The sequence below is a fragment of the Brugia malayi genome, assembly GCF_000002995.4.
Source record: "Brugia malayi strain FR3 genome assembly, contig: Bm_v4_Chr2_contig_001, whole genome shotgun sequence".
Classification (NCBI taxonomy): domain Eukaryota; kingdom Metazoa; phylum Nematoda; class Chromadorea; order Rhabditida; family Onchocercidae; genus Brugia; species Brugia malayi.
In genome coordinates this window covers 2,847,558-2,874,327 of record NW_025062476.1, presented here as the reverse complement: position 1 = coordinate 2,874,327, position 26,770 = coordinate 2,847,558, and the positions used below count along the sequence as shown (strand labels likewise).

At 29.5% G+C, this 26,770-nt stretch overlaps 3 protein-coding genes across 3 annotated transcripts; 1 reads left to right on the top strand and 2 right to left on the bottom strand.

The window, feature by feature from the left end:
• Nucleotides 1-1,412: 1,412 nt before the first annotated feature.
• Nucleotides 1,413-5,195, bottom strand: Bma-hse-5 (D-glucuronyl C5 epimerase, putative; the record flags this gene model as incomplete). Its single annotated transcript, XM_043078238.1, has 11 exons — nt 1,413-1,829; nt 2,169-2,322; nt 2,455-2,611; nt 2,932-3,067; nt 3,365-3,442; nt 3,624-3,733; nt 3,836-3,967; nt 4,086-4,181; nt 4,268-4,420; nt 4,563-4,728; nt 5,064-5,195. 11 exons carry the CDS (start codon nt 5,193-5,195, stop codon nt 1,413-1,415), a joined length of 1,731 nt encoding a protein of 576 aa, XP_042934172.1.
• Nucleotides 5,196-8,074: 2,879 nt separating this feature from the next.
• On the top strand, nt 8,075-12,197 carry Bm5353 (Uncharacterized protein; the record flags this gene model as incomplete). The annotated part of the gene is made up of 10 exons (XM_043078237.1): nt 8,075-8,179; nt 8,508-8,670; nt 8,787-8,901; nt 9,360-9,475; nt 10,009-10,218; nt 10,599-10,783; nt 10,972-11,070; nt 11,264-11,518; nt 11,627-11,769; nt 12,059-12,197. 10 exons carry the CDS (start codon nt 8,075-8,077, stop codon nt 12,195-12,197), a joined length of 1,530 nt encoding a protein of 509 aa, XP_042934171.1.
• A 2,305-nt stretch (nt 12,198-14,502) lies between these two features.
• Bm1668 (RhoGAP domain containing protein) lies at nt 14,503-23,651 on the bottom strand (the record flags this gene model as incomplete). The annotated part of the gene is made up of 12 exons (XM_001895058.2): nt 14,503-14,772; nt 15,108-15,287; nt 15,438-15,633; nt 15,818-15,963; nt 16,389-16,555; nt 19,787-19,903; nt 20,917-21,097; nt 21,389-21,560; nt 21,817-21,929; nt 22,334-22,495; nt 22,853-22,913; nt 23,566-23,651. 12 exons carry the CDS (start codon nt 23,649-23,651, stop codon nt 14,503-14,505), a joined length of 1,851 nt encoding a protein of 616 aa, XP_001895093.2.
• Between the last annotated feature and the right edge of the window lie 3,119 nt (nt 23,652-26,770).

Here is a 26,770-nt window from a genome sequence, read left to right as displayed (position 1 = left end):
AATGTCAGGTAAAACTGCTGAAATGCTAAAGGAATGAAGTAAAATAATTTGGTAATGTTGACTGATACTGATCATGTTTAATGAGGTAGCGGGAAGATGACAAGAGACAAGAAGAATAACTATTTTGACTAATAAAGGAAGTGATGTAAGTAATTAAACTAAAAAAAAAATTGCTACTCGATAAAATGTTTTTTTTTTGAAAAAAAAAAAAAAACTGTAAATGAAATATGTAATGGATCACTAGTTAAGGGGTAGTTAGTTTTTCAGTTATTAGCATCTAATGACAACATGATTGATTGATTTATTTATTTATCACTATCGAATTCCACAATGTTAATAACAACACTATGACATTTCCGACAACTAACAGTGCAATGAAATTTCTGACTGAGAAAAAAATTCTATTTACATTTACTAAACCCATAGCTGCTCTAAACAATTATTTGACAATGCATAACAACAAAATTTGAAGGTTAAAATGAAAGGTTACCTTATTGATGAATGACTCCACTGTACTACTGAATACCTTACTTTTTTTTTTAAAAAAAAATCTTGCTTTATCACCAAAATCTATTCAAAAAGTAATCAATGTACCCTACTCAAGAAAGATTTAATTGTCTTCTCGAAAAGCAAAAGCAAAAGTTTCAAGGCCAAAATAATTTCAGAATCGTGCATGTATAGGTAAACTCAAATTTGCTTTAAATGTTTAAATCGTATACCTACAAAGATCAGGGAATATGTTATAACACGAAAGTTATGCATATTTGTATGTCTGCCTGTGTCAGTCATTTTAATTCAGCATCAGATTTTACCAGTATTTCCCAAGTAAACAGAAAGAAATTATCAACAATTCAGAACTGTTCGAACCTGAGATGAGATGATTGTCAGTTCTGATACTAAATTAGTAATATGCACAGAATTATTAGAATTTATTAGATATATTAACCTGTAATAATATACCCACTACAAGAATGACTTATACTCACAGTGAACTGTGTTAATTCACTCGCATGGAAACATTAATTACATCAAATATAAATAGTGGTGCAAGACCAAAAACCAGAAATTACATTACCCGCAAATTCACACAAAAGACAATGGCACGATGAAAAACATAGTAAGTTTGAACAAATTGAAATCAAAATACATTAAATTGGAATTCGTCTACAAACAATTATTATGCGTCTCCATATTACCTAAATATCTTTTCCAGCAATTTAAGATAAAATCTAACTTGCTAAGTTAACAGATCAAAATGTTTGTACAACTGACACCACAAACTATTTCTTGAAAGTTGATGTAAGACTCTGGCACGCAGCAAGTGGCTGTTTTGAACAACAAACAATTTCAATAATTTCAAGCTCTTCGAGGATAAGAAAGTGATAACAAATAAATTTTAAGGTAACATATAACTAATTATGCTTTGCTCTGTGACCTGTCGCATAAGAAACCCATCGATTAGCAGTTACATTAAAAAACTCATCCTTTGTAATGATATAAAGCCATTTCAATAAATAAATATGCACGGAGTGATAATCCCAACGCGCCAAATTTGGTGCCGTTTTTAGACCCAAATGTCTTAAATCATAAAAAGTTCCACTTCCGGTATCAAAAAGAGGTAGGAAAATTCGCAAACTTTCTAAACCGGCAGAAAATAATGCAGCTGAATCGTTGTCACTATCATGTGAATTAGAAATTTGTGCAAAGTCATATAACCCAATAAGTGAATACAAAAAACCATTCAGCACAAACGTGCCTGGCGTAGTTGGATATTCTTCAAACCATGGATGACCGAAAAGTTCATTTAGCACTCCACCTTTTGAAGCTTTCTATAAAAAAAATTTTAGTTGGATAAATCTTCCAATTCTCATGAGAATACTAAAACAATAAAAAAACAAAAGATTTTATTACTTTGAAATGAAAGTAGCACTCTTAAATTATAGCACGAGAGTAAATTCCATTATTGGACATTATAACTAGAAAAATATGAAATTCACGCTAATTCTACTAAAGTTAAGTAAATTTCTTACTCTTTCTGAATGAAAAATACAGCTTAGCACCTCATTAAATCTTCCTTAATTAGACAGTGGTCAAGAACACTTGCCCAGTTAATTCTTCTTGATTAGGAAATTTAATAATCCTAAGTAATGAAGACGCAATTAACTCACTATTTTAAAAAGTTGGAGTGCACGCTTTGCACCCTGAAAGTACTTCATATCATTTGTTACAACATAAGCTCGTGTAAGCACACTTAAAGCATGCCCCTGAGCCATAGCACTATACCAGCCTGCTGGCAAAATCAAGCGTTTATCGGCAATTGAGCTGTAAAAATATCTGAATCATGATTACTTGTATGAAAATTTGAAATGAATTAAAATTATTGCATTTTGTTCAGTTCATCATGCTTATTTCAAAATAGACATAAAATCTTTTAGTTCAAATCTTAAAACTTACCGTTCAACAGGAACTGACCAACCACCATGTTCATCTTGATTATTAGTTAACCAGTCAGCTGCTACGAGGAAGTGTTCAAGATGTGCAGAAGATCGTTGTTCAAAACTACGAATTACCGAATGTCCTCGAAAAGTAATCGAATCCAAAATTACATCTCCTGAAAATCATCCTCGGTCACCTAATCATTTTTCACTTAGAAATAAGTGGTGCACAGTAAAAAACTTAGTCAAAGGAAAACACAAATTATCTTTGAACTGTAAAAGTGCAAGCAATGTTATACCACTAAACATTAAAAATCTTCAGAAAGGAAGAAAATAAACTGCAATTTCTTAAGCAGAAGTATCCCTCAGGCATTGTATTCTGTTTTACTGCTGCAATTTCAACTAAGTAAATTCATTTTCTTCACAATTTAAGCTAGTCACTTTTCATAAATTATTCTATCAGAATGTATCAGAAAAAGAAAAAATAATAGAATGCCTGGATGTAGAAGGATGGTTTCTTTTTTTTTTGAAGTTGATGCGAGAGCACGACCAGTATCAACCAATAAATCACGACAAATCCAACGCCATTCATTTGGATTTGGTTCTGCACCCAAAGAATAATTATACTCAACCTGAAAACTGATCTTTACAAAGTAATAACACAGACTGTCATCAGAAACGTAATACATAGAAACTGATTATTATATTATAATTAATGATTTAAAATTCACCTTTCCTTCAAAAAACCTCTAATAATAAAAAAATTTATAAGAACTCTAAAAGATAATGAAGGTTTTCTCTTAAGAGAAAGTAGTACTAGTACAACTAGAACAGTTTAATAAACGTTTAATAAGTTCTTTAACATCTCGATAAAACACTTTTAGACAAGTCATCTTTTCAATGTTCAATTATATATATATAAAACAAACTTTGCTTGTCTTCTTGTTGTGTGAAACACACTGCTCATCATCGTTATGAACGTAATGCAATAGTATAGTTTTCTGACTCTGCAAATGAAAAAATACTTTATCATCTCCAAGTAAATATTAGATATTAGATCCAGCTTAGATATAGCCAAACCAATCTATAGACTTACTATATGCATTCAAAAATTTTAAGCGCCGGAATTTATATTCCCACAAAAACTTCCATACATTATTTTCTAACGAAAAGAAAGTTGATGATTACATAAGCAAGCTTCAAGCTGATCGTAAAGGAACCATCTACGTCAGCCAACCAAAAGAAAGACAGTACTGAAAATGCCGGATCACCATCAAGTACCAACGAAACACCATGATCTATAATCTTAAATAATCAACATCCTTCGAAATAAGAACTAGCAAAAAAAATAAAATAAAATTAATTGCCTAAACAACACAGAGAGTGAAGAACAAACAGACCGACAGAGTTAATTTCAACCCTTGTAGAGTTCGCTTCTTTATCAAAACCTAATTTGAAACCATTTCCACCAAGCGTGTTGTCATTCCATTCCTCCGCTATTGTGCCTTTTGTAAATACAATCGATGATGGAGCTGGAATTTATAAAAAAAAAAAAAAAAAAAAAAAAAAAAAAAAAACTAGCAAATTCAGAAACTTCAAGTTTCATTTCACAATTACAGATTTTTTGTTTCGAAAATCTGAAACATTTACCAGTTTTGAATCGACTGTAATGCTGCAAAGCATACTGGGCGATTTGTATGGGGTAGAAATAAGGAACCGCTGACCACTGCGTTGACAGTGGTACACCTGAAAAAGAGTTGAAAGAGAGAGAATTCGTTATTATGAGACACAAATACACTTTTAACTCTTCATCCAACTAGTTAAAAACCAACCGTACTGAGCACTAATACAACGTACGCGATCTCTAGTTTCTACGCTGTATGATGCGAAATGACCAAAAACTCCATGGTAGTCATAGTTATTAAAATCTGGAAAACGAACTCGAGCATGTGATGTTGACCATTCAAAATGTCTCGCTACCGAATCTGAATATTACTAAGGAAGAAATTTTCAGATGATTTCTTTAAAATTTCCAACAACGGATCGCTTTACAATCCTTCATCATTGTCGGAAGACTCTTTTCTAATAACAAAATACTGGAAAAATGGAACGAAATAACGCTCCAACCTTTGAAAATCATTCCAGAAACATCGAAATGTTTCTTAAGAAAAGCATTGAAGGGAAAATACACTTCATTTGTAAATTCTTCTTCATAACATTGGTATGTTTTCTCGTTATCAACTGTACAAGAAATTTCCTTCAAAGTAGAACTTCTACTTTCAATTTCCTCATTCTGAAATCAAACAAGGAAAATGAAATAAGCTGAAAAAGAATGCTAATATCATAAAGGGCATGTGTCCTATTTTTTGTTAATAATAAGTAATGAGCAGAACAAAAAATGAAGAATGTGTTAATTACGTCCTATTGATATTTTTCACCACTGACTTTTAACAATTTACAATAAATCGTTCGCAGCAATTCTCATTTATGCATAATGCTTGTTCTAATTGTAAATTTCATGTATTTTAGAGAAGGAAAAGAGAAAAATAGCAAAGAATTGTTCATTAATCCTTGTGAGAATTCCGGAATTATTCAAATAAAGCAATTAATAATTGGAAGAAAGCTTACTGCTGCAGTACAGCATGGTTGCAGAGTATCGGAAGAAACAGTTTTGCGAGATGATTGTACAATCCAAAGAATTGAAAGTGCGAAAACTGTAAGTAGAATGGTGATAATATGTCGTAATTTAAATCTTATCATAACAGCTTTCGTCGTCGGGTAGCACCGTTAACGGATATGGATATCCTGAAGCCATCAGCTTATTCCATTTCCGTTGAAATTTACCTGTTATCCTCCAGCTAAAAATTATTTATTTATTATTAAGCATTCTTTTATTTTTATTTATTAGCCAATTTGGACATGAAATATAGCAGAAATGAATAGTTTGTTCAGCATACGATAAAATGAACAGTAAGTAAGTCCTAAAACATGATGAAAATTCTCTTTCAAAAGAGAGTCAAAGTATCGACACTATTATACCTTTTTTTTTTTTTGGTTTATACATAAAACGCTACATAGAAACCACAACTTATAAAAAAACTGATCAAATAATTCAAAAAAATGAGAAAAGCATGCTAACAAAAAATTTTTTTTCCAAAAATTCTTCCAAAAATTGAAAAAGCTATACCTTTTCTCCACAATGTTAGCATTACCAATGACCTTTGATCGTTTGCTCTAAAAAATTAAATGAAAAAACAAATAACCACACTGATCTTTAGTGAAAGAAAAAATTCGAGAAATAACGTAGAATCATAACGAAAATCCTTTTCCTACATGAAAATCAAACCTTCGGCTGTTTTCGATCAATAATTGATGCATAAACAAAAATAAATTAATTAAGATAATTTCATTTGTAATTAATAAGCTTTTCCTTGACAGATATCACTTCTCAACTGTCTTTTAAATTAAATTTTTGTTGTTTCCTATGTGAATCGCTTTAAATGATAGTATAGTGCTTAGTTTTAATGTTGCTAATAAAAAAAGTTTTATATCTTTTTTCTTCATTAAAGTTATTGAGTTAAAAAACTGATTAAATTTCTGCTTAGAAAATATCAGAAATGTATTGAAGAAGAAAGATTGAATTGATCGTAAACTACTAATCTCTTAAATTTTATTTTATTTTTTTTTTACTTTTAAAAAAAAATTTTTTTAAATTTAAAATCTATCAAATTTAAATTGAAAGAATTTACGGGAAAATTACTTCAAATATATCAGTAATAGATATTGGTAATTGTAAGTTGTTGTCAATCTCAAAAATTATTGTGATAATATATATACATATATATTTGAAAAAATTTTATATCTAGTACAAATAATAATTTAAATTTTCTAAAACTTAAAAACCATTTCATTCAATTAGCAGAAACTTAAACCTTTGTTTTAAAAAAAAAAAAATGAAAATATAAATTAAATTCTAACTTTTTTAGTTTTAGAAAATTGATTAAAAAGTTAGTAAAAGGAAATGGAAGGACAGATGACACATTTAAAAATGCATGCAGTGACGATATGATATCAACTGATACACTTATATTGTTGATAATGAAGTACTGATAGTATCATTAATATTATCAGTTTCATTTGTCTGAGAGGATTGATTAGACGAAGGACAGTGATATGCACGGAATGATTTAAAATTTGGCCTTCAAATTTTACATTTCATTTACACTTCTCATCTATCTTTGGTTTCCTTTTACCTAAAATTATATGTGTTACTGTTAAATGATTAGAAAATTTAAACAACAATTTGGATTAAACACAACTTTTCATTTATATTAGTTTGAAGTAAGAAATTAAAATTTCAAAAAATGGTGAAAAATGCTGCTATTGGAGATAAATATGTGTAAAGTGCTCTATTAACTGATAACAATTGAAAAAATTAAAAAGGACTTTTAAGCAAAAAAAAAAAAAAATTTGAAATGAACTGTAAAAACGATAAACTAATGTTAATTCTATTTTTTTTTTTTTTTTTTTTTTTTTTTTTTTGTTCATTGACACTTTTTTTTAATAACTGATTTTAAAGAAGCTCTATCGCCATAGCAATAAAAATACGTTGCCATGGAAGTTTCAATTTAATTCAACAAAATGAAATTTCAAATTTCTCAGTATGATTTAGACGGCAGTTACAGTGAGGAGACCTTACCAATTCGCTATTATTTATCAGACAAATCTAAAACTGTCACCAAATTAGACATTAATACAAATAAGGCAATCAATCATCGGTTTTGATTCCTACTCTCTCTGATTTGAATTTTCTGCTAAACTTTTTAACAGAGCTTTCAAATACCGCATAAACAGACGATCAGCATAATAATTATGATATGTAAATTTGAAATTTGAAATTTTTGATAAAAATTGATTTTCAACTAAGATTAAAATTTGTAGCAAATTAATGATAAGCTTAAAACTAGAAGAAATATATACATGATGGTGCTTCTTCGACAACTAATTAATCAAAAGTTTATTCTTTTTCGACTTTTTTTCAATCAAGAATTACCACTCAAATTTAATTAATTTTTGATCACTTTAATAAACGAAAAATATTTATTGTTTTATCCTCAGCTGATGGAATCAAAAATAAACAAAAATTTACCCTATTCCTGGGCAATGTTATTTCAGTATGCAAACATAGTATAAAATAATTGCTTTGGTGTGCGTTTGATTTTAAAGGTAATGGTGAAATTGATGTTTTCATATTTAGAAATTAAATGAGCTATAAATATTGTTTATCAGTGATAATACTGTGCATGTGTGTATGTCTGTATGTGTGCATGTCTGAATATCTGTGTGTGTGTGTGTGTGTGTGTGTGTGTCTGTATGTGTGTATGAGTGTTAAATTTAGATGTTTTTATTTTCGTAAATATCCTACCATTGATAATAATGATATCATTTTTTTTTTTTTTTTAAATTTATTGAAATCCATTGAAAAAGTTTTTATTTCATTTTTATTATTTTTGTATGATTTTTTTTTTAATGAAAGAGATTGTTTATTATAAAATTGATCGAGTTTGTTTTATTTACAAGTTTTTTTTTTTTTCTGTTTTGATTTTATTAAACAGAAAGAAGCTTCATTGAAATCAACAATGGAAATTAAAAATGTGCTCATTGGTGCCATCGACCAGAGTACTTCATCTACTCGATTCATCATTTATCAACTGAATTCTCAAGCAATTATCGCAAGTCATCAGGTATTTTTATTTCTTTTTCCAATACAATAAAATAATATAATTAAAATAGCATCACTGTTAAATTTATTTTCTCTAAATTATGACACAAAAGTTTTCCTAATAAAATAATAACATAAAAATGTTTCAGATCGTTTAAAAAATTATGAGACGCATCAAAGTCTGAAATTTATTTCACCCATTTAAAAAAAAAAAAAAAAAATTGTTTCTTGAAAGATAAAATAAACAAAAATTCTTGCTTGTTTTTTTTTGTATATTTCTATAACACCTAAGATTGCAAATAATTTATTACTGGTACGGAATTTAATAAATAATATAATCGGTGTTTTAGATTGAAATTCGGCAAATTTTTCCACATCCAGGATGGGTTGAGATTAATCCTGAAGAAATAATCACAACAACAATAAAATGCATTGATGAATGCTGTAACATTATCAAAAAAACCGGTTTTGATATTAGTGGTATCAAAGCAATTGGGATTTGCAATCAAAGAGGTTGTTAATTAAGTTTAACCAATAATATAATTTAAAAATAGATTTTAAAAGATGAAAAAAAAAAAAGTTGCATGAAAAAATTTGATTTGATAGCATTTAGTGTGTTTAATTTTTAGAAACAACAATTTTATGGGACTGTAAAACAAGCAAACCTCTTTATAATGCTATTTGTTGGCTTGATAATCGAACAACTGATCTTGTCAATTTGTTTATTGAAAAAACAAGTAACAAGTAAATTTTTTGTTAAGACATTTTCTAATTAAATTTCAACAACAAAATTAATAAATAATATTGAATCTTATAAATATTCTATGTAGACACATATATATGATGAATACGGTAAGCTTATGAGAGAAGAAAAGGTAGTTAAAAAAAAAAGATTATTTTAAATCTCAAATTTAGAATTCAAAATGATTCGAAAGGATAAAATGCTTAATAACTTACATCACTCAGTTTATTTACCATTAAGTTCCATTTTAATAAAAAAAAAAAATTGAAAAAAAAAAATAAAAGAGTTTGTCAATCTATCAGAAAGCTTAATTAATTAAAAAAATTTCTCCTTTTTTTTTTTTGAAAAAAGCAAACCACTACATTCTAATCTTACAACTTGAAAACTTTGCTAAATATATATCACATTTGAAGAATTAGTAGAAAGAATTTTTAGTGTTATTTTTTTTTTAACATTTTAGATCAAGAGAGCAATTTAGAGAAATGACGGGTCTTCCAATATGCTCATACTTTAGCGCCCTGAAAATTCGTTGGCTTCTGGATAATGTTGATGATGTGAAAAATGCTTTGAGACAAGGTGTGTTTTCTTTTTCTTGCATGAACAATTTAAAGAAAAACAAAGAAAAAATGTGATGATTCATCTTTTTTTTTTTGTAAAAAATAATTGACAAGTTAAAAGACTAGTTATGATAATTTATTTAGCTTTCCTAGCTATCAATTTATCCAATTGTTAGATCTATATAATTTGATTCTAATGAAACAGTTTCCTTTTTTTTTTTTTTTTTTTTTTTTTTTTTAAATTCAATTTTTAAAAAGTATTTACTGGGAATGCATTTCAGTCAAAGGATTCAAAAAATTGACTGACAGTATAAATCAATGACATTAGCATTTATCATTGACATAACATCATGAAATTCCATGTTTCTCATTAAATGTTTTTTTTTATGAATAATTTGAAAAGTTGTTGGAAAATTTAGTTCTTCTAAGATTTACTTTATTAAACTGAAATGCCAAATTATCTATAAATAATTAGTAGATTATGATAATGACATAATGAACGTTTTTTTTTTTTTTTTCTTCTAATTTCACAAATAAAAGATTTATATTAAGGAACATTGATGTTTGGTACCGTAGACTCTTGGTTAATTTATAAGTTAACCGGAAAACATATCACCGATGTAACAAATGCTAGTCGCACTTTGTTAATTTCGATGGAAACGTTAAATTGGTCTGAAGAGCTTTGCAATTTCTTCGAAATTCCAATGAGCATTTTGCCGAAAATTCATTCTTCTGCCGAAATATATGCTACAATATGCTTAGGTTACAAAATTTAAAAAAAAAAAAATAAAATAAAAAGAAACTTATAAAACATTAAGCTAAAAGCAATAAATAGAATTACGTTATATTATGAATTCATAGCAATGTACACTTAGAAATGATTAAACAGACTAAGTTTCACTTTTATTTGACCTTATCAGTAATTAAAAAAAAAAAAAAAGAAAAAAATTTCTTTCCAAATAATTTAAATAACTTGAAATTACTAAAACACTAGGAGTGATAATGAAGCAAAATAGTCAAATAAATCAAAATTGATTTGATCTGTGCAATGGAATAAAAAATCATTTTTGAAATTTATACTAAGAATTATTTTTCATTTTCATTGATGAAATTTTATAGATGATAGTTAGTGTATAATTTAGGTTCCCTCACAGGAATAGCAATATCAGGTTGTTTGGGTGATCAACAAGCTGCTCTGTTCGGTGAGTACTGCTTTGAACCAGGTGAAACAAAATGTACCTATGGTACAGGCACATTTATGCTTACTAATATTGGCAACAATATGATCATCAACAAAAATGGACTGATAACAACAGTGGCTTATCAAGTAGCTAAACATTTCTTGTTCTATTTGTATACTATTATATAATAAAAAGCAGAAAAGCGATAAAGAATTATCAACTTGATAATTTCTTGTAAAGGATTCTTTGTTCGTTGATCTTTGTTTCATACAAAATGAAGAAGGAATGAAAAAGAATAAAAAAGATAATTATAGTATGACATTTTATTCCTCAGCTTGGTTCGGAAGGAAAAGTCTGTTATGCATTGGAAGGTTCCGGTTCCATTGGTGGAAATGCAATTCGATTCCTTTGCGATAATTTACAACTTATCAACGTAAGTGCGCTTTTTCGAGGACATATTGTAAAAGTGGCTTCATTAATTACTTTTTTTTTTTTTTTTTTGTTTTAAATTTATCAATGAATATTTTAAGCTAAGATATATTACTACTAGAAGACTTCATTATGCTTAAGTATGAAGAAATTTAATTTAATTAAATTTTGCAGAAAAAATTTCTTAAACTTTTCAGGATGTTTCCGAAGTGGAATCAGCAGCAATTTCAGTATCAGGAACAGATGGCGTCATATTTGTACCCTGTTTTACCGGTCTTTACACTCCACATTGGGACTCAACGGCACGTGGCATTATATGCGGACTTGTACAGACTACCAAAAAGGAACATATTATTCGAGCTGTTCTTGAAGCTATTTGTTTTCAGACGGAAGAAATGATTGAAGCTACATGCACTGATATGCCGTATAATCAGAAAATTAAAGCTCTCAAAGTTTGTTCTTTCTATTAGCTTGTAAATTTTCGAGATTTAAATTATTTTTATTAAAGAAGAAAGTGTAATATAGATTTTCCTTCGAATAATATAGAATTTTAATTTTAGGTTGATGGTGGTATAACGGTAAATTCATTATTCTTGCAATTACTAAGTGATATTCTTGGAATAGATGTGATCAAATCACCCAATGCTGAAGCTTCTTCTTGGGGTGCTGCAATGGTAGCAGCTATTGGTGCTCAAATTATCAGGTTTAATTATAAAGGATAGTAACTAAAGCACTTTGAAAATGTTTCCTCGTCAATTCATTATGAGATTTAAAGAATTTAATTTTATAATGTATCAAGTAAAGATGAAATTATAACATAAACAATATCTGTTGTTGTTTGATATTCCAGGTTATGAAGTTTACTGCGATACTTTGATGAGATAATTAATAAGTATAGCTTGCACAGGTACAGGTAAATGTAAATTGAAGAATGAATATAACAAATAATATAAATTAGAAATTTACTCTTAATATTCATAAATAATTTTCAGTTTCAACGAAATTAGAAAATATCACGCAGAAGATGGAATTATCCAAAAACCAAACTTAAGTAACAATCAACGTGAACTGATGATTCGTCAATGGAAAAAAGGAATTAGTAGAGCACGTGGATGGCTTCAAGATGATTAAACAGTATAAAATTACGAACTGTTCTGCAATAAGAAAAAAGAAGAATAAACGTAGAATTCAACTTTTCTACAATCGAAATGAATATTTTGCATTGAAGCAATGTCGAATTTAATCATATGAATTTTAAATTTCAAAGACTCCCAAATTAATATAACTTATTTTCAGAATTTGATATCAAATCTCACTAGTATACTATAGGATCTAAAGCAAACAGAAGTTAAACACGTTCCTGACTGTAAAATTTAAATAAGAACTTGAATCGGACTTAATTTTTTAGTAACATTTTAATCCATTTGAATAACTGTTATTATTGAAGACTGTTGTTTAAAAAACTCTATATTAATTGCAATAATTAAATGGATTTAAAAAGAGTGCTATAAATAATAAACAATAATTTATTGCTGCCTAATTTGTTCTACTCTTTCAAATCAAATTTCCTCACAAATTTGATCGCCATAATAATTTGTTACCTTTATAGCAACAAATTTTTGAACTTACTGCTTAATACATCAACATCAGATTGATAGGAACAGAAGTTAAAAGTGTACCTGCCTTTGTTTACTATTATTTCAAATGAATCATTCATTGAAAATAGAGTGGTAAACACATGAATCAGAAATTAATGAGAGATTCTTCACCTGGCTTATTTTCTGTACTATTCATTGAAAGCTACTTCATTATGCTGTTCATCATATAGCAATTCAGCAATTTATTCCGTAAAAAGGTTACATTCATTTTAAAACAATTCAAAAAATTACAATTTAGAATATAACATATTACATTGTTAACCGATCTAAAAAAAGATCTCAAACAGAGATTCAGCGTTTGTCGTGCAGACGGGCAAAGGCAAGGAAACTTACATATATGAAAATAATATAGCAGAGCATGCCAGTAAGGTAGATGGCACAAAATTTCAAAAATAAAACGGGAACAAGCAATATCTACAAGGGAATCCGGAATGATATACCGTTTAGCAATTAAACGAAATCTGTCAATCAATGCCATAGATGGATCTACTAGCTGAATTTGTGTTAATTTCGTATTTTGTTCTAAAAGTTAATTTCTGGTTATAGTATTTACATAGTGATACCATCAAGAAACAGAAAAAAAAAACCTCTTGAAATTATGTTAACATAAAAAAACTATCACATATGAGATTAAGTTTTTTAGTGTTCAAGCTTTTCAAACACTATTGCTTTGCTAAAAATTTTAATCGATTCAGAAAGACATAAAAAACTATTGTTCAAGAAAAGAATTAAGCAGATAAAACAGCAAAATGAATTCGAAAAAATCGGGAATATGAGCAACGTAAACTGATGGAATGTTAAGGGAATAATAATTAGTTAAATTCGAAAAGATAAAAAAGCCTCCTATCATGCTTGTTTCTCGTTTTTCCAAAACAGTATATTTACCACATTAGATGGTATAAAGAAGCCACTATCAATTCAAAAATAAGACAAAATTTCAAACCAATGAAATAAACTATTTAATTGCAGAAAGAAAAAAAAAAAATTCGTCTTGAAGGTAAGGTGTTATTGTCCGAGTATATGTGATTTTCTGAATAATCGCTTTTTAAAAACTTTGCAATGCTGAATTTCTTTTCTAAATCAAGAAAAATTAAGAAAATATTAAAAAAACACAAAATCGAGAAGGCAGAAGCGAAGGGAAAACATATGAGGTATGCCAAGAGGCAGTAAAATAAAACTGTTGGGAACATTCCCTTCTTTTCCTAAAATATCCCAAATATTAAGAAAATTCACCTTATTTCAGATAGAAGAGCATTTGATTCCAAAATTCTTTTTCAACTTATAACAATTTCAGTAGTATTAGTCAAATAAGAATGACTTCAGATTCTCCCATAAAATTCCTTTTGCAATACTAGCTTTTCATGAAATCAATTTCTGTGAAGAATAAATTATACAAAAAAAAAAAAAAAACAGATCTAATTAATCGAATTTTCAAAGCTGAAAATATTTGGTAAAAATAAAGCGACAATATGGGTGGCAGTAATAATAATAACATAAATAATAAAACGGCATGAAAAGTGCTGCAATATTTGAAGTGAAAAAAAAAATCAAAGAAAAATTTAATTTTCCTTTAAAAATCAGTAGGAAGCTATAGAACATTCATATTTTAGCCAAAAGGATGAAGAAGTGTAAATAGGACAAAAGAAATTTATCCTTAAGACTTTTTCTTTCAATTTAAATTCGAGCAATCAAAATCTAGGCAAACAATTTTAATGAATTATTCAATTTTCTTTGGAAATTCTTTTCTTACCTAAAACCAAATATGAAAGTCTCATAATTTAGAAATGAACATTTTTAAATTGCGAAACAGTTTTTGATCTTCTCCCATGAGAAATACTACTATCACTACCATTTTTTGGATAATAACGCCTTTCAAACTCCGGTGATGATGCCCCTGATTTCTGCCTCTGCTGTTGCAATTCAATCAAAGATGATGGTAGTAGTATAGGTTGTCCAGTACCTGGCAAACTTCGACTGCACGTATTTGGTACATTACGACGGTATAACGGCGCTGATCTACATGAAATAATAGTAACTTCGCTCGAATCCTGAAATCAGGCAAGTTAGTTAAAGACAAAGTTAAATTAGAAATAAATAACTTCGAATTTATCTGGAAAGAATGATAAGAAACAGAAAAATAAAACCTGCACGGAAATAAGGGAAGGATAAGAAATTTACTCCTATAAGTCTATTACACAACCATGAAAAACCTGTACAGACTTACGTAGTTATGTATAAGTATCATGTCCTCGGAAAAGTATTTCAACGCCGAGCATGACTATGCTTTACGATTCTAGTCAAAATTATAACATAATTTTGTAATGTAATGAACTGAATTGGCTATTCCCCTATAAAAACCAAATGGAAATTTTACAAAACATACTCGTTCCTTATTACCACTCTCAACGATTCGATTAGGACGTACGTAATGAGTACGCCAAGAACGTCGACGAACGATACCACCAGCTATCCTAGATGTTGGAGACATTGCTGGCTGTGTTGCTGCAGGAAGTTCTCCAGATACATTAATTGAAGATGAGGTGATTGCTCCTTCGCATGTTTTCTATAAAAGTTATAAAACTTTTTGCAATGTTAGATTTTTGAATCTTTTTGTGGCGATAACTAGAAATTCGGCAAGAATTAAAAAGAAATAGTTTTTTTTTTGAAGTCAACAACTAAATTCATTTAACGTGTTTTCATACATAATACTTGCCGATAAAGGTAGTTTTCGAGTGACATTTATGAGACATTCATCAGCATTATCTGAACTTTCCGTGCGTCTCTCACGTGACCTCACTGTTGAGTCATCAAACTGAGAATACGGTTGAAGCATGCTAGTAGAGGAAAATTCAGAAGCACTTAACTGTGATGTGCCGCTATTTTTTGCTGATGATGCAGGCAAAAGGAACCTAAAAACAAAGCAATTAATTCCACCTCCATAAGAATATCAAAAACTATCTAGATTTTAATCCATAGAATCGGAATTTTAATGGATTTTTTGAATTACTGTTAACATATGTAAACAGTATGACATTTTGTTCTAACTTCTGAGCAATTAATAAATGTTGCAAAGTTATGGAAAAATGCACTAACCATTCAGACCGTGTACGCATACGTCTTGTTTGCCTTTCATGTACCCATTCAAGATAGGTAAGTGAATGAGTACTTTCCAACAATCCACTACCATGAACTACATTCAACGAATATTTTTCATCATCATCACTATGCGAATGTTGAACCTTTAATTGAGATGAAATAATATTAAAAAACAAGAAACTGCTTTCCAGAGTAAGTAAACTACGACTTTTCTTTTACTGGAAGTAATAAATAGAAAAGAAAAAAACTGGAAGGAATCAGAGGTTTAGTCACTGATGAAAAAATTCAACAATATTTAATTCAAATTCTAAGAGATTTAAATTAAAATCCTAGGGAAATTATTTCATCTTATATATTTGATGCTAAATATTTCTGAAAACAAAAATTTCTACTGAAAAAATCTGTTAAAAATTAAATCAGAAAATCGAAAAAGAAAATTGCGCGTGAAAAATTTGAAGCACGCAACTGCTGTGTGTAATTTCAAGATCACTTAGTCTTGCAAAAACTATTTCATATCACAAAAGCAAAATTTCCTCAGCATTTAACCGACAAATTAAACAAATTATACCTCTGCAGCTGAGCTGCTTAGTCGTTTATATCTCAGTCCGTGATGACTTGTTGATTGCGTTTGTCGACGCGAATAACACCGATAATTCCGGTCTACCGCACTTCTATCATCAATGGCATCAGCACTCATAAGTACCATATCGGATTGACTGTGCGATTCCGGCAAAACTATTAAATAAAATATTATTAGTTTAATCGTATTTCTTTCCGTTGAAATGAATTTGTATAACTTTAAAACATTATTGTATTTCAAAAAGAATGAACTTCAGTTTCTTTTTAATTTTCACTTTTTTTTTTTTTTTATTTTGAAAGCAACACAGGCAATAAATATTTAGCAAAGATTAAAGCTCAACACTTTTTGGCGTGATGAGAAACCAACTGACTTAAAACCAGTAAAGGATTAAGGTCTTAAAGTCCTGTTAAGATTAGTCTTCGTATATCTTAGAATGAATAAACAAATTTCCTACACTATACAAAAAGCAACATCTTCGCCTTCTAGTAAGCTTGGCTTCATTGAAGTATTAGGATCAATCGATCAATCTTTCCTTCTTCTTCCCCTTTTGCCCTTGGTCCTTTTTACGATCTGATATTTGGATAGGCCCAGTATCCACACCACATGCTTATGACACTGCTGAGCGAGAATTCCTTATCTAATCATTTTGCAATACTTCTGCTCTCTCATTGTCTTTTAAAAGACCCACTTGCTCTCACAAACTTATTTACGCAAAGAGAAAACGAGAAAATGTTATTTTGTAAACATTCATTCATGACAGTTATCCGATTGAAGTAACATAAGAATAAAGCAATGTAAGCAAACCGGAAAAGAAAAAGAAAATTATTTTGCAGTCAATAATTAGAGATTTCATTTTACCAATTGCTGTAATTCACACAAACACTGAAAAAAGGGAAAAGGGAAGAACGAGCTAACACTTTCAATTATGTCATTTAGTAGGTCACATCATATACTTTCAAGATTAATTCCAAGCTTTGCCACAATACAAAGACTATTCCATTAATGAATCAACAAGCAAATAAGTATAAATTGCACAACTCTATTATGTGATATATTTTATTGATCGGTTCTTTTTTGAGTTCAGAATTATCATTCCTAAACAGTATTTCGTCAGTATTGAAAGAAAATTAGAAATCATAAGCAAAAATTTTGGACTTGTGCAAATATCAAAACACATAGTCATAAAGCTTTACAAGCATGAACAGCAAACTCGAATAGGCATGAGAAGAGATAGTTTTACAAATAGGCAGAAAACAACATCGGATATGGTTTAGATGAGAGTATTTATCACATTGCATCTGTACTCCTTCACAGTGTTATATAAATAGCGTTGCTAACTCACGTGGGATGTAACTTAAACAATGTGGTACTAGTGCAAATTTGTTTGGTAAGTATATTCAAAGTAATTGAGTGATTCAAAAGCAGAAAGACACAAATAGGAAATCTGTAAAACGAACAAAGAAACAAACGAGGTATATAGCATTCATTCCTTATCTATTTGCTATGCGCTAATGTCAACGGATTCCACACCACATGAAATCAAACATTATCATGTAAGTATCAAAAAGTCAAAAATAATGGATTGGGCAATAAGTTCACTGTAGGGAAGGAACTGATATTTCGCTATTTATCAACTGAAAAATGTTTCAAATTTTAGACTCTTAAATAAAAATATAGCATCAAGATGAATACAGGAAATTTGTTACACGAATTTAAATTGATATAGCGCATGCAGGAGGCAAGAAATGAATTGGTAAGTAAGCTTAAATGGAACTTACGGTTGAGAACTTAACTGAAATAACCATGGAGATTCTAAATTACAGTCTCTTCTTATAAGCCATAAGTGAAGCAAGACGAAGATATGCAGTACAAAAAGCATAGAATTGATGTAGCTTACATACAACTACAAATATTGCACCAATAACTGCGGTTCGTAAGAAAGAAGAGTATTAAAAATGAAAGAAACGAAAAACGCTTCTGCTGAACATAAATAGTAAAATGCTTCTGTTAAACTTCAATGGTCATAAATAACAAAATTAGAAATGAAATTGGTCAAAAAATAAACTCGATTACCAATGAAGAAATACTTGAAAATTTAATTAGAAAAACATTTGAAAATGTAAAAAGATTTATTTGCTGAGGTCATAAGATTTCCAAATGGCTTGGAAGAGGAAAACGACGCCAAGAAATAAGTTGTAACAGAGACAAACATAAGAGTATAATGCAACTTATTTGAGCGAATGATTATTACAGAATGAATGAAGGTGACAGTTAAAATTGTTACATATAGCAATTTTGGTAAAGAAATAGATTTAAATCAGCTGAAACTAAAAGTGAAGGAGTTTACAAATATAGTCAGAAAATATCCTAGATTACATATATAAGATAGCTCTAGTTCACTATTTATTATACTAAATAAACAAATAATGATCATTTGTTGTCATTACTTTCCAAGAAATAATAAGAAATAATCGTCAGCAGCAAAATAAAATAGCCCATGAACAATGCTATCTCGATGTTCACATTTCATTAAATTGTATATATTTATTTGAGCACCCACAAAAAAAGAAGGGAAGGACTGATATTTCGCTGCTTACCAACCGTTGTGAAAATTTAGTCAATTCTTCTTAATGATAAACTGAAATCGAAATTTAACTAAAAAAAAAAAAAAAAAAAACAAATAGAGGCTAAAACAATAAGCAATTATTTTTGTTAGAATTAAGCTAACATGTCACAAAACACAATTCTCTCCCACTTCGTGCATGGTTATTTTTGCACTCACAAGTTAAAATTGCAGAAAAGAAGAGTGAGAGAAGGAAACAAAGATGGAAATTATTGTGGATTGAAATGACAATGCTGAAGTAGGGCCCGCAGCCCTTAAAAATTGTAACTCCTTAAGTTGCGCAATTATACACCCAAAATTGTCGAAACTTCTGTATTCCTCAGACAAGTCGGTAGCGTTTGATGTTCATTTCCAAATGCAGTGGTAATTTCACTATTTGATGTTCTCAGGACTGGTTTCTGGTTTTTGCTTATCAGTTCATCGTCAGCGATCGTCGCAACTGTGATATGCTGAGGTCCAATTCCGAAAAATGTTCGTTTACAATCGGGTGCCGCCATAAGCGGATAACCTCTAGTTTGTGGTCGAGATTGTAGATTTGTAACGGATGTTAACAGAGTGGGTTCAAGTTCATTATCATCCACAGCAGTATCAACAGAAATACAATGCTTTCTAATGGGATGATGTATTGTTCTCACATTATTATTTCCGTTAACTTTCCCTGTTTCTCCCTTATCTCCTAAGCATTCAGTTCTATTAGCTGCCCAAACTGAAATATTTTCAACATTTTGAAGAAATTTTTGTTGATGATGATCGGAGTGCCTACCACAGTTAGAGCTAATGTGGTCGATCGCTGCAACGGTACTCATCGAGTATCTTCCAGCACATTGGGCAGCCATAATCGAGTAAGTACTGGGCGATGGTACTGGCCAATCGTGTACATCTAAAAGAAAAAATGAACCAGACAAAAAACGTCTTAAAAATACAGGATGTTCAGAAAATTAAAGTACATTATCTGAAAGAGAAACATCCCGGAAAAAACAAAAACCCAGAAGCATTCCCAAATAAAATTTCTAAATTAGTGCAGACAAGCTGGTGCTTTACTAGCTTCTTAGTACGGATTACAATGACTACGAATGAACTGGGAAAAATATGCTACGAGAAATAATAAATGACTTTTTTATAAAGTAGATGAAATGATGCATAACTAGTCTGCAATTTACGATAATTCATTCAAATCTAATAAAATAAACATACAATTACGTGCCAAAAAGCAAGATGTCACAGTTAATAGATGTTAAATCATTTTAAGTGCAAGAAAATTTGTTAGCATCAAATAATTAACCCTTGAAACTCAGTACCAAATGCCAAAGGTACTGGTCGAATATCAACACATCAAGCAATGTGGCATCAACCAATTCAAAGCAACATATGCAAAAAATCTAATAATGTTTCAAAGAAAATAAATTCTTTAAATGTCCCATCAAAATTTTTCGACGAGAAGCGATTTGATTATCCTTCTGACCAATTTAAGCTTCTTTATTACAGAGAAATCTATCTTTAAGTATTTTACTGAACCTTTTTTATCTTATTCCTAAAAAAAAACAAATAGGGTACAATCATTATCTCTCTTTTCCCCATACCAAAGTGATAGTGTACTGAGAATTTATAAAACTATATAAAATTATCCTAACTAAACAAATATTCTTTTAGCGATAGTTGCCTCCCATGAGAGCAGGTATATTTAATTCCGACTAAAAAAATTTTTTTTTTGATATTTTGATTCGCTTTACTCCTGAGTATTATCAAAATGTTTCTGAACTATAAAATAGAAAATAATTCCATCAACTAAAAAACAAACTGGACTGATATCTAATAAGAAAAAAAAAACATTCTTAGCAATAAAATAATGTCATTCAGATAATATTCAAGCTTTAAAGTAAAACGATGACTTACTAGCTGGTGTAACGAACCGTAGTCGTGAATCATTTTCATCAAATCGTAATGTTCGTCCAGTTATACGAGCATAAAATTCGTAACTTTCTTGTGGAAAAAGATTTGTATAACCAAAATTTTCAATAATTCTTGAGATAATCTCGGAAGCAATTTTGAATCGTATCACATCTTCTATCTTTGCCTTAAAAAAGAAAAAAATGCGGCAATGAGAGAGAATGATAAAAACTGAATAAGGAAACTGATAACTTACATAGTCTACCTTTCAAGAATTCCACTTTTGCAATGATAGCAGCATGCTTTGTCTCTAGTGTTGTGGAAAAAAAATCCTAACAATTGATTACTCCAAAGAATAATGCAATATAAAGTTTGAAATTCAACACAATCAATACGATAGCACATATCAAGCTATACTAAAAGTTCTATTGAATCAATTGATGTAAAATCGGAAGACATAAAATAAAAGTATACGAACCCGCTGCCCGTCATGAATGCATGAATGGAAAAGTGAAGGCGCTACGGAAATTCCAAGAGCTTCCGTTGTCATTCTTGAGCCAAATGAATCGGCTGACTCTGAGATCATATAAAAAGTGCCAAAAAGTAGTACAAGTAAGTGTTGTGATGGAATCGGTAAACTGCTTAATACTCTGAAATTGAAATTCACTTAATTTTTTCCACTTTAATAACTGAGTTTCAATAAAGTCAAAAGGATCATACTCCTACAAAGAACAGAAAAGTTGAATATTAGTGGTGGAAAAAATATTTATGTTTTATAAGCAATCCTTCTCTAGTGAATAAAAAAATTAACTTTTTTAACTAAAAATGTAAAAAATTTCATTTTTTTTTAACTGGAAAGTGAGCATATAATTTGCATCAAAGAAATTATTCAATATTAAAACTTACCGACAAAATGACTGTCGCTGCAGTTCAAGATCTGATGATATATTATACAAATCAAAAAGTTTCTGTTCATTTCCGACACCAAATATGCCACCAGGTAATTTCGATAAAAACTTCTAAAACGAAAAGATTAAAAATTATGGAAAGGAAAGAAAAGGATTGGTCAAGCAATTTAGTGGCCATATTCTGTGTATGGCTTTTAGAATTTAACTGCATCCTAAATATAATTTATATCCAAATCCAGATCCATACTTGAATCGTACGACTTTTAATGAATTTATTAGGTTAAAAATTCCAGTCCAGACGTGACTAATCGAAAAAATTAGAAAGATATTGCGGAGTAAAGAATAAAGAAATCTATACTTAAGGACATTAGAGCTACCAATTTAAGGACAACTGTAATGATCTAATGAATAATGATCTAATGAACACTGGAAAACTATAAGCAGTATCAAACAACAACATGCAATCGAAAAGATGAATCTTTCATTAATAGTTCATAAAAAAGCCTACACATCACCTTGATAACAGATGCGGCAGTATAAACACTGAAATTCGCAATATTTACAAGTCTTCCGTGTTGCATGATATGTGAAAGCTTTCGTACTTGAGCTTGATTACCCGGTGCACGCCAGATATCCTTTTTAGCAGGACCATCTTTATGTACTTTTAATAGCAATACCTGAAAAACAAGTTTAGTTGAAAAATTTTATGTTTAGTCATTAAATAGTAGTTGGCTTTGAACGATGAAGTATAAAAAAGAGCCTAAAATATCGCACAGTGAAAAATAAGCTGGGAGAATACAGAGAGCCCCAGCAATTTCTTTTCATTTTCTTTTCTCTTCATGCCAGAATATATTATTTTTGTACCAAACAGTAGTTAGCTTACTGATTGGACTTCTTATATTCAAATACAAGGAAAACATTCAGTAAGTAATAAAGAAGAATTTAAACAGTCTATCCAATTAATAAAAACAAATAAATTAAACTCAAGCTCATTAAACATATCCTGAAGCACACAACATAAAAATATGACTTACTAATAAAGTAGCGGGTATATCATGAGCAAAGGCTTCCTCAATTGGGACTCCAAATTTGACCCTGCAATAATTTGAAGATACTGAAGCAATGAAATCCTCCGTGCAAAAATGGTAAAAATGTCGTAAATTAGGAAAATAACAGTAATTTTTGTATTTATAAAAACAAGTAAAAATAATGACGATGAACAAATGATATTAATTATTTCAAACGTAAACTATTGGTTATCAAAAATCTAAGCAATTCTTTTGCGAATCTTCAGTACCCCTGAAATATGAATAAAATAACCTTTTTATCATTTCAAGCATGAATGTCATTGGTGACATTTAAAATTTAATTTCCATCTCATCAATAGAAAAAATGGAAGTGAAGAAAACTGGAGTAAAATGATCAAACTGTGATACCTCAGACTGAATAGTATGGTCGTCCTTAGTCTCTTGAATAATGAAAAGAATGGCTAAGATTAAGAAAAGAAGTTAAAACTCTCATACCAAGCCTACTGCACCAATCCTTCCTTATTATGATTACTCTGGGGAACAACTGGTAAATAAATCAAAATTCATTTGATAGCTTACCAACTTATGTTTTATTTGAAAAAATTTAAAAGATAGGTTCAATGCACTGACAACTTTCTAGTAAATTATGAAAGTAAAATCACGAGCACATATTTATATAATTACTTGTTGATAAATTTAGTAAAATAAACAGGACTAACTTTTCGATCCGTCCTCGATACCTATGTTGTGGATCATCACTATTGCCACAAATGACCATCGTGTAACCTAATGTAGCCACAGTCATACCGCTCTCCTCCGCTTCTTCGCGGTATGTTATTATCACTTCTTCCGTTTCCTCCGACTTGTATTCCAATATGTCGAAACGATCTCTTCACTGCTCGCAACAGTTGGTATTTCTGCCTTATCACACTTTTAACAGTAATAGAGCTAGTGTACTTATAACAAAGCGTTTGCTTTAATATAATGTCCTTCTCTTTAATACAGTATTAACTAAATCAGTTAACCGAAACAGTAAAATAGTCGTCAGTATGAAATCCGTTGACAATATCCAAATTAACGAATGATACGACAACCATTCAATAGAAAATAAAAACAGACAATGACCAATTAAATGTTTTTTCGAGTAATAAGTTACCGCTAACCTCGCTTGTTCGAAATACCTGAACTTCAATATAAATGAAACGGGATGACAGTGTAACGAAAAACATAAATAATAGAGATAAAATCTCAACTGAATAAAACGACAAAATCCTTGATTTATTATTAACATGTTTAAAGACAAATTGCTGAATGCTTTCACAGATAAAAAAAATATTACGCAAACCAAACAATTTCAATACTTAATATGGCACTGAACACAGAAACAATATCAAATTAATGACAAATGAAAATTATGGAAATTATTGTTAAATACATATAATATTAATATGTAACATCTATATATTTTATTCTTACTTTATGTTTAATTGATCATGATAATCGATTAGATTACCTATTTAATATACAAATACTTCGATTTAATTTAATCAACCTTGTCAATGTGTGCTTACTTTCATGAATTATAGAGAGGGAGAGAGAAAGAGAGGGAAAGGGATGGATGAATATTTACGTGAAAGTGTCTATCATTCTAAAAGTATTCATCCATTACTAATGAATAATATATTACAAAGTTACATTAGGAAAATTAAAGAAAAATCCCATTCCCTCCTATTTGCAAACACCTAGCATATTCCCACCGTATGTCGTACGTGAATTTTACAGGTAAATTGTTCGGATTCGACGGCTACAGACGACGGTTAAACAGTCGCGACATCATTTTATTGTGGTGATGGGTGATGGTGGTACGACTAATGTTGGTTGGTTTGTTTATTACATGGGCTCCCAAAAAGATATACGTAAGTCTTCTCACGTCATTCACGTTAACTGTACGATTACTATACTGATTGCGATAAGAGGGCATATAAAATGATAATGATAAAGCAAGGGATTAGAGCATTCTTGATATCGTAAAAAGGAAGTGTTAAAATTAAGATCAAAGACAAAATCAAAAAATAATTAACACAGACAGACAGTATAAAAAAAGGGAGTCAAGTAAGAAGTACAAACAAATATATTAGCATCAATTGATAAATTGATGCTAATGCTTATGTGCTAAAATACTACCTTTAAATTTATGAGTAAGTCTATCAGATGCTCTTATTTCAATCTTCCTTCTTCTCTTCATCAATTAGACTTAATTAAACCTGCTCATATCTAGCTAGTTCATAGAGTTTAACTGTATGAAATGAAATAAAATTTGAAGTCATTCATAAATTTGTGAATATAAGAGAGAAAAGAGTATGAACATCCTTTGACAGAATAAGCTTAGTAATGCTTCATAGCTATTCCCATATTTCTTTTCAAATAGGCTTGTTCAACTTTTTTTTTCTTTTTGTTCTTTCATTCTCTCAACACTAGAATTTATATTTGCAGTATAAATAAATAATTGATACAAATTATGAATGTGGATAGTACATTATGCAAAGAGAGAGAGAGAAGAGGAAGAGAGAGAGAAAGTGAATAGGTACATTTTGCTAAAATCAGAGATATGAAGCACCTCAATTCTTTTCGAACTTCTGAAATACATAGTCTTCGAGATGGTCATTACCGTAATACCTTCTCTATAGACCTTACTTTTCAGTATTTTAGCTTTCTCTGTTAGTTAACACAATGTGAAATACTGATTATAGGTAAAACTAATACATGTAATGATGATAATGAGGATAATTATTGGGTTAGAAAGTAGTATAATTATAGAAAGAGTAATCAACAATAATAACGCTCTGATAGCAATGATAAGGATAATGAAGAAGAAAGCGTTTGTCATCAGTAACTTATTATAATTATCCCTCTATCCAGTAGTCATTCTCATTATCAAGGATGAAGTGAAAAAAGTATTGCATATTTCTTGTATGTTTTATCCAATACTGATGTGTTATTTTATAAGCTGTCATTTGTTTGGAGTGTATTGGAAAAGCTTATTCACACAGAACCCATAATTTTGCATCATCAGAGTAAATTAAAGTTTCATGGATTTCTAAAGTTCTGTTTCTTCAAATTCGAATTATTTGGATGAACGAAAGGGTTCAATGAATCAATTGATAGGCATTTTGATAACAAATGACGTAAAAGGTATTAGCATAAGTTTACTTTTCTACTTCTCTTTTTTTCGACATTTTTTCAATTCAACTCATTTTATTTTTCTCGATGATTAATAGTGCTACTATTAAATGATGATGTGAAGAGTTCTTTTACGTTAAAAGATTTAAAAGTTATTAAAAGAAATTTGAAAGACTTTCATTTGAAATAGGAGCCATTGCAAGATTATTATAAAATGGAGTGTGGAAAAAACAAACTAGATAATTTGAGTTCAATTCATTTTTTTTTTTATACCGAGGATTATACTACCGTATATAACGAAGAAAAATTTGAAAATAAAAACACCAAAAATAATCATTCAGAGATTGTCATAAATAAATTAGTTAATTTATTTCTTCATATTATTCATTACCTTCATTTCATTCTAAACGATAAAATTTTCATAGTCATAATAATAATAATAATAATAATAATAATAATAATAATAGTAATAATAAGTAACAATAGTGTAAATAAATTCAATAGATATTTTCGAATTTTCTTACATCGGACGAATAATGCTTCTGAAAATAAAAGCACCAGAAGTAATTATTCGGAGATGAATTATGCATTGATTGAAATTTGGCTAAATTTAGAGTCATGAAGCAATGCTTTTAGGTGATGATTGATATGAAAGCAAGAATGCAACGTAATTACGATAACAAATGTTGTCGACGAATATGCGTACATAATGATTAAGTGTCAAAATTGTGAAGTAATTAAGTC